The sequence below is a fragment of the Chiloscyllium plagiosum genome, chromosome 1 (genome assembly GCF_004010195.1).
Source record: "Chiloscyllium plagiosum isolate BGI_BamShark_2017 chromosome 1, ASM401019v2, whole genome shotgun sequence".
Classification (NCBI taxonomy): domain Eukaryota; kingdom Metazoa; phylum Chordata; class Chondrichthyes; order Orectolobiformes; family Hemiscylliidae; genus Chiloscyllium; species Chiloscyllium plagiosum.
Window position 1 is genome coordinate 37,207,951 of NC_057710.1, and position 8,786 is coordinate 37,216,736.

The 8,786-nt window shown below is 41.0% G+C and overlaps 1 protein-coding gene across 2 annotated transcripts in view; it reads left to right on the forward strand.

The window, feature by feature from the left end:
* Positions 1–8,786, forward strand: part of c1h18orf54 (chromosome 1 C18orf54 homolog) — a 39,604-nt gene that overhangs the window by 5,274 nt on the left and 25,544 nt on the right. Inside the window, exons 1-2 of one of the 2 annotated variants that reach the window (XM_043721376.1) lie at positions 1,541–1,630; positions 5,979–6,292. In XM_043721376.1, coding sequence (XP_043577311.1) covers positions 6,001–6,292 — 292 coding nt within the window. In that variant the 5' untranslated portion in view covers positions 1,541–1,630; positions 5,979–6,000. Of the gene's footprint in view, positions 1–1,540; positions 1,631–5,978; positions 6,293–8,786 lie in introns of those variants that run through there. The other variant, XM_043721299.1, reaches the window with a different exon arrangement.

Consider the following 8,786-nt stretch of genomic DNA (forward strand, 5'->3'; position numbering starts at 1 on the left):
GCTGTGTTATACTTTTTCTCTTTTAACTTTATATGTTTCTTTACTTCCCTCGTCAGCCACGGCCGCCCCTGCCTCCTCCTGGGATCTTTCTTCCTTTTAGGAATGAACTGATCTTGCAACTTCTGCATTATACACAGAAATATCCGCCATTGTTCCTCCACGGTCATCCCTGCTAAGGTATTGCATGTTTGAACTTTGGCCAGCTCCTCCCTCATAGCTCCATAGTTCCCTTTATTCAACAGAAGTACTGTCACTTCCGACTTTACCCTCTCCCTCTCAAATTGCAGATTGAAGCTTAATGTATTATGGTCACTACTACCCACTGGCTCCTTCACTTCGAGGTCACTGACCAATTCTGGTTCGTTACACAATACCAGATCCAGAATTGCCTTCTCCCTGGTCAGCTCCAGCACCAGCTGCTCTAAGAATCTATCTCTGAGGCACTCCACAAAGTATTTTTCTTGAGGTCCAATACCATCCTGAGTATTTTGACTAGTTATACTGAAGGATTGGCAATATATTTCCAAGTCAGGATGGTGAGGGCTTGGAGGGGATCTTTTGGGTGGTGATGGTGTTCTCATGTATCTGTTGCCTTTGTCCTTATGATGAAAGTGATAGTGAGTTTCAAATGTGTTGTCTTAGGAGCCTTGGTGATATGCTGGTTGCAGATTGTGTTGGGAGTATGAATCTGTTGCTGTTGGTGGTTTATGGATGCTCAGGTTTGAGTTGCTTGATCTTGAAGATTAAATAGCTGAATACACTTGGTTAGAGTTGAGGAAATGTAAATGTGTCACAGGTCAGTAAATATTAGGAAGGAGATAAAGGAACAAGTTTGTAGGCAAATTGCAGAAAGATAAAACACTGTGGATAGGTAATAATGGGGAACTTCATTTATTCTAATAATCAGTATAAAGGACAAAAAGAATAATGTGCAATGAAATATGTTGAGCACTGTTTCCCAATCAATAAGGAAGTGTGGGGACTAGTTCTATAGAATGAAATACGGCTTGTTGCAATCGTGGGACATTTGAGAAAGGGTGATTGCAATATAATTAGATTTAAAACAGTTAAGGAAATTGACAAAGAGAAATCAAATGTAAAAGTATTCAACTGCACGAGAGTGGGTCGGATTTCAAGACTGGCAGGTTAAAAAATGTAAATGACCAGTGCAAGCCTTCGAAGTGTTGTACAGAAACAGACTAGACGAAGGAAGATGAAATGGCATTGATGCTAACATTCCCCTCTAATTCAAGATGGAGAGATTAAAATTAAACAAGAACACAGGCTTACGATAAATATTAAGTTCATGATTCACTATTTTCTCTCAGCATAATCAGCCAGCTTAGAGGGAGGAGATGAGCAGGGGCAGCATGTGGTTAGTCTGAGCCATTCAGGATCTGGTGCTGAAACTGGGCGCATGAGGGGACTGATTATTAGATCAGGGAATTGTTTCAAGATGATTTCTATCCTTTTCTTTGAGTGTTTTCTCTACCTTTTCTCACGGTCACTGACTCATAAAGTGGGAACTGACTGCCGGATTCTGGGATTCCACTGAAGTATGTGCCTGGATGTTGCTTGGCATTTGATGGTCAGAACATCACATGATGTCATGCATTTATTTCCAGCAAATGTAACTGATTTTGTTTTGCATTGTTGCTTCAGGTTTTTTAAACAATTTTAAAATTAAATCTGTAGCTGCTTCGTATGGATTCTGTATTACCAAGAAATCAGCATTTCTGTTAGATTAGATTAGATTCCCTACAATGAAAACAGGCCCTTCGGCCCAACAAATCCACACCGACCCTCCGAGAAATAACTCACCCAGACCTATTCCCCTATCCTATATTTACCCCTGACTAATGCACCTAGCCTACACATCCCTGAACACAATGGGCAATTTAGCATGGTCAATTCACCTAACCAGCACATCTTTGGACTGTGGGAGGAAACCGGAGCATCCGGAGGAAACCCACGCAAACACAGGGAGAATGTGCAAACTCCACACAGTACAGTTGCCCGAGGCTGGAATTGAACCCAGGTCCCTGGCGCTAACAGTGCTAACCACTGAGCCACCGTGCCGCCCTCGTGGGAAGCACTTGCAGAGGGCAATTAAATTAAATTGAATTAAAGCCATAAATCCAATCTTGATGAACAGCAGAACATGTTCGAGGAGCTGAGTGGCCTACTTCTGTTCCTCGTTCTCACTATCTGGGTGCTATTTTCAGCAAGATAGACTGAAAGTAACTGAATGTGCCAATCATCATAGGCAATGAGTCAAAATATGGTCCAGGCTGATGACTTTGAGAAGTACAAGTACAGGCAGATAACAGAGTTGTGTGAGAAAAATACAATAATGCTGTAAGGCTAGGATATTTTATCTTGCATCGAGTTTGGGAAATACAAACTATACATGTATTTTAACAGAGTACAGATTCATTGAATGCGATGAAGATACTTACACGAAACAACTTGTCTTTAACCATATAAGGAAGCAACATTTGATTTTGTTATAGGAATAGTTGGCATATGGTGGCATGGAGACATCTTTGGAATGGTGACTGTTTCACAATTGAATACACTATAAGGCAAGAAAGGTTAGGCCATAAATTAAAATGTTGATTTTAAACGAGGCTGCCTTTGAAAGGTTGAGGAAATAATTGGCTAGACTAGTTGAGAGAAATTACTGGTTCAGAAATATCAAATTAATTTCAAAATAGCTATCGACACCTGAAGGACAAAAGGTGGACTTCAAAGGTGATGAAAGAGTTGGTTACTGGTAATTGTAATCAGTTTTCAACAAATGAAGGCAACAAGGGGGAATCATGGAGATAGGTGTTCTTATTTAAAACTTGAGATAAAGAGAAGGTTAAAAAAGGAAATGGATCCATTCGAAACACTTAATTATGGCACAGAACCAAGACAAATTATAGAAATTACAATATTGACAGAAGCTAATACTATTTCTCTGGTCTTTATTCATATCGCTTTCAAATATTTACTCAGTTCCATTAAAATGCTGTTTCATCCTCTGCTTCAGTAGCTGCTGGGAGTAAAGCTTGAATGAACTGAGGGTGGGGAAATGTCTCTTACATACTATTAGTTAGTGAGTACAAGTTAAAGGGGTGATCTGATCAAAGTATACAAAGTAATAAAAGGAAAGACAGGGTAGGTAAAGATAAACTCTTTCCACTGGTTGAGGATTCTAGAACGAGGGATGTAGTTTGAGAATTAAGGCCAGACCGTTCAGGGGAAATGTTAGAAGGCACTTCTACACACAAAGGATGGTAGAGGTTTAGAACTCTCTTCCACAAATGGCAGTGGATGCTGGATCAGTTGTTAATTTTAAATCTGAGGCAGATAATGTTTTTGTTAAGCCAAGGTATTAAGGGACATGGGCCAAGGTCAGGTATATGGAGTTCGTCCACAGATCAGCCATGATCTCATTGAATGGAGGGGCTGAATGGCCTCCTCAGGTCCCCGTATTCCTATGCCCATGTTCTCGGATTTGAACCAGCTTCAGGAAGGAATGATGATGCGTGTCCAAGTTGGGATGGTGTGAGATTTGGAATCAGTGGTGCTGCTATGCCTTGACTTTATATGTGGTTAATTTTGCAGGTTCTGGGGTTGCAACCTAAAGAGCCTTTGTGAATTGATGCAGTGTATTCTGGAGAGAGTGCCCTAATAGAGGAGGAAGCACATGGGCTGCCAATCAAGAGGACTGCTTTGTCCTGAATAGTGTTGAACTCCAACTACTGTTGGAGCTGCAGTCACTCAGGCAAGGAAGGAACATAGCATCATACTGGTGCACAGCAGAGGGGTTTTGAGGAATCAGGAGATAGGCCACTGACTACACAGCTTCTGACCTGTATGGCTAGCCATGATGTTTATGTGGCTGATCCAGTTGAGTTTCTGATGAATGCTAAACTTTGAGATATTGATAGTGGGACTTGAGCAATTTTATAAGCTATAATTGTTTTGATATTAACTGTGTCACTCCATTATCCATAAACATGCAACATCTTCTGTGAAAAATATACAGTGGCAATCTTGCCATATTCACTGAGAAGCTATTAAAATCATGAGAAAAAAATTGAACACAATTTTCACTGCACAATCCCACACAGCAAGTGAAATGAATGATTAGTTCAGTTGTTTTTGGTGGTACAAGGAGTACTCATCAAGTTTTGTTTTAAAGTGTTGCAATTCCATCTGAGCAGACAGATAATCACTGTGTACAGCTTAAAAAGTTGGCTCCTCTGATATTTAGCGCATCCACGTTACTGGACTGAAGTAGGCTGGGCTGGGGCTGTCTCCTTTAACTGGGAGTGTTGCTGACTGGATCCTATCTTTTACTTAGATCTTTTAATGTCACTGTCATTATTGGAGAACTGTTACTATCACATCCCTAAACAATGTATACTCATATTCCCACCAAGAACCTTGAATTACCAAGCAATCCCATGTTTGCTTACTCTAGCTCCATAAGACCATTGGAGCAGAAATTGGCCACTGAACCCATTGAGTCTCCACCGTTCAATGATATCATGTTTGATCTGATAATCCTCAGCACCACTTTCCTGCCTTTCCCTGTAACCCTTGATTTATCATTGATTGAAAATCTGTCTCAGCCTTGAATATATTGAACGATCCAGCTTCTACAGCACTTTGAGGTACCAAATTCCACAGATTCACTACTGTATGAAGGAAGAAATTCTTCCTCATCTTAAAATGACACCCCTTTTTCTGAGAGTATGTCCTCTAGTTGCAGAATCTACCACAAAGGGAAGAAACCTTTCTGCACCTACCTTGTCAAGTCCCCTAAGAATCTTGTATGTTTCAATATGGTGACATCTCATTCTTCTAAACTGCAATGAATACAGGCCCAGTCCATTCAACCTCTCCTCATGAGACAGTCCCTTTGTACCTGGTATTGACCAAGTGAATCTTCTCTGGACTGTCTTCAATGCCACTGTATTTTTCCTTAGATAGTGGCCCAGAGCTGTTCACAGTATTTCAGCTGTGGTCTGACTGGTGCCTTGTACAGTTTTAACAAATCTCCCTATTTTAATGACACATTCTCTTTGAAATAAAGGTCAACATTCTATTTAACTTTACACTCACCCATTAAACTTGAATGCTAGCTTTTGTGATTTTCACATGAGGAACCCAGATCCCTCTTTGCTGAAGCTTTCTTTACTTAAGTAACATTCAGCTCCTCTATGCTTCCTGTCAAATTGCATATCTTTCCATTTTCCCACTTTGCACTCTATTTGCCAATTTTTTGCCCATTCATATAACCTTTCTATATCCCCCTGCAGATTCCTTGTGTCATCCTCACCACATGCCTGCTCACTTATTTTTGTTTCATCTGCAAACTTGGCTATAGTACATCTACTTTACTCAACCATGTCATAGATATCTGCTTATAGTGCCCCGATTCCTCCGCTTAAGGGTAATCTGTTCAACTCACCATGGCTTGTTTTTCCCCTTGACCCATCAACTATCTTCAAAATGATCACCCACTCCATTCCCCTCGACTCAGACTTCACATTTGTCTGTTTTACAGAGCTACCCACTCATGGTCCACTCTTCCTTGTCCCAGTGTGATTAATGCATCTTCTCAAATACAGGGCGACACGGTGGCTCAGTGGTTAGCACAGCTGCCTCGCAGCACCAGGATCCCATGTTCGATTCCAGCCTCGGGCAACTGTCTCTGTGGAGTTTGCACGTTTTCCTCATGCCTGCGTGGGTTTCCTCAGAGTGCTCTGGTTTCCTCGCACAGTCCAATGATGTGCAAGTCAGGTGAATTGGCCATGTTAAATTGCCCATAGTGTTAGGGAGATGGGTCTGGGTGGGTTGCTCTTCGGAGGGTCGATGTGGGCTGGTTGGACCGTGTGGGAACTCTAATCTAATCTAATTTGCTGAAAATCTTTTGAAAATAGAAGAGCATTTCATATGCTGTTTTTTTTTGCCTTAAGATGAGATAAAGGCAAAGATGTGATGTCGGTGATTGGCATGAATGACAGAGTGGATTTCCAATCCCGTGAATCTGCAGTACCTGGATTATTGACCAGTGCTGGCCATCTGAACAGTTTGGATCACTCTTATGGCACCAGTCACTTTCACAGCTCTGTCCTCTATGGAGGTAAAACGTACCAATCAGCATCTCAGGCCTTGGAAGCTTACATTGACAACTTTGAAAAGTCATCGTCCACCCGGAGAGGTGCAAACAAACTGCATTTCAGGAGCATTTCCAAACCCTCTCCTACTTCTCTGGACTGCAAGAAAGAGGGTAAGGACATTAGACTTTCCTCCACCAATGCGGGACAAAACTGCTTTGAGTCTGAACTTTCAAAGTTCAAAGTTTTGTTTTTATTACTGAGAAAAGCCAATCTCTCCAAAGACATTGACTCTTGTGGAGGTGTCCTTCTGTAGGGAAGAGATGCTTTTCATTGTCCAGAGCTTAACTCTGTCGGCAAAAAGGTTTTGCCAGAAATGAAAATGCTGAAAATACTCCAGTCTGGCATCATCTGTGGAATGAGAAACAAGATTTAACCATGATATGAATGGTTGACCTGGCTTTTTTCTCAGCGGGTGCTGCCAAATCTGATTACTTTCAGCATTTTCTGTCTTTATTTCAGATTTGCAGAATCTGCAGTACATAGGAACCCCGATTACCCGAAGGACATGGGCAGGGCGGGGCCTATTCCGGATAACATTGTTAGCCAAGCATCTGGACTTTGCAATCTTGTTCGGATCATCCGAAATTCGGTTAATCAAATGCCGGATAATCGAGGTTCCTCTGTAATTTGCTTTGGTCTAGGCAGTTTTACCGTTTTACCATGTGACCAACAGTGGTAACTCTCATGCACTTGTGTGCAGTATCCAATGTGGGTTGCTATGCAGTGATCAGAAGTGCAAAGCTGACTAACTTAAGAAGCTAGAAATACTGGTTTTGTCAATCTCTTGCTCCCGTGGTTGTGTTCAGCTAACTTGCGGAAGTGAATTATCAGATCACTAGTCTGTATGGTTCAGTGACTTTCCACATTTGAGCACTATACTTCATTTAACACTCTTAAATTTTTTTATTTACTTCTAAGAATGGACTTTAGCATTTTTAGGCTATCTCTTCATTTGCTGATACAAACTTTATGATCATTGATATGGGGATGCTTTAATTAAGTTTTAATTTTTGACAGGACCTGAGAATATCTACTGCTGCCCAATTTTTCCTTTTTTTATATGTAGATATAAGATAGAAAATTGTTGCATTTAAATAGTGCCTTTCACAACCTCAGGACACCCAAATGCACATGAGAAAAAATTAAGTACCTGTGCATCGAACATTGAACATAGAACAGTACAGTGCAGAACAGGCCCTTCGGCCTTCAATGTCGCGTCAACCTGTGAACTATTCTCAGCTCGTCCCCCTACACTATCTCAAAATCATCCATGTGCTTATCTAAGGATTGTTTAAATCTCCCTAATGTGGCTGAGTTGACTACATTAGCAGGTAGGACAGGCAAAATCGACGTTTCGGGCAAAAGCCCTTCATCAGGAACGTCAATTTTGCCTGTCCTCGGAAGCTGCCTGAATTGCTGTGCTCTTCCAGCACCACTGATCCAGAATCTGGTTTCCAGCATCTGCAGTCATTGTTTTTACCTACATTAGCAGGTAGGGCATTCTACGCCCTTACCGCTCTCTGTGTAAATAACCTGCCTCTGACATCTGTCTTAAATCTATCACCCCTCAATTTGTAGTTATGCCCCCTCGTACAAGCTGACGTCATCATCCTAGGAAAAAGACATTCACTGTCTACCCTATCTAACCCTCTGATCACCTTGTATGTCTGTGCAATCACATTTGTTAAAGGGAAATGAAGAACATGTTTGTAAGTTGTGTTCCTTCAGCTTGTTTCTTTGTGATACGTTAGTGTACTTTACCTTTATAAGGTTTCAAGTGTTGGTTCTTGTCTCAGTCCAAATGGATTCTGTTTGCACACTATTCTTCTTTCTTATTTGGAAAACAGCATTGAAAGGTGAAAAAAAAACCTTAAGATATTACTGTTATTACATGTAGCCAGGTTTTATGCAAAATATATGATGAATTATTTTAGATTGTCTTCTCATTTTCAAACTCACTCCCATCTAGTGCAAATCCAAAATTTAAGCATTCTTTAATTATTGTTTGTATTTTCAAACATCTAATCCGTCATCTCCAAGTTAATGTGCAACCTCTTTCCAATACTGAAGGTCTTCCTTAGAAGAGTATAAAGAAAGTAGGAGTATACTTAAGAGGGAAATCAGGAGGGCAAAACGGGGACATGAGGTAGCATTGGCAAATACAATTAAGGAGAATCCAAAGGATTTTTACAAATATATTAAGGACAAAAGGGTAACTAGGGAGAGAATAGGGCCCCTCAAAGATCAGCAAGGCGGCCTTTGTGTGGAGCTACAGAAAATGGGGGAGATACTAAATGAATATTTTCCATCAGTATTTACTGTGGAAAAGGATATGGAAGATATAGACTGTAGGGAAATAGATGGTGACATCTTGCAGAGGAAGTGCTGGATGTCTTGAAATGGTTAAAAGTGAATAAATCCCCAGGATCTGATCAGGTGTACCAGAGAACTCTATGGGAAGCTAGAGAAGTGATTGCTGGGCCTCTTGTTGAGATATTTGTATCATCGATAGTCACAGGTGAGGTGCCAGAAGACTGGAGGTTGGCAAACGTGGTGCCACTGTTTAAGAAGGGCAGTAAAGACAAGCCAGGGAACTATAGACCG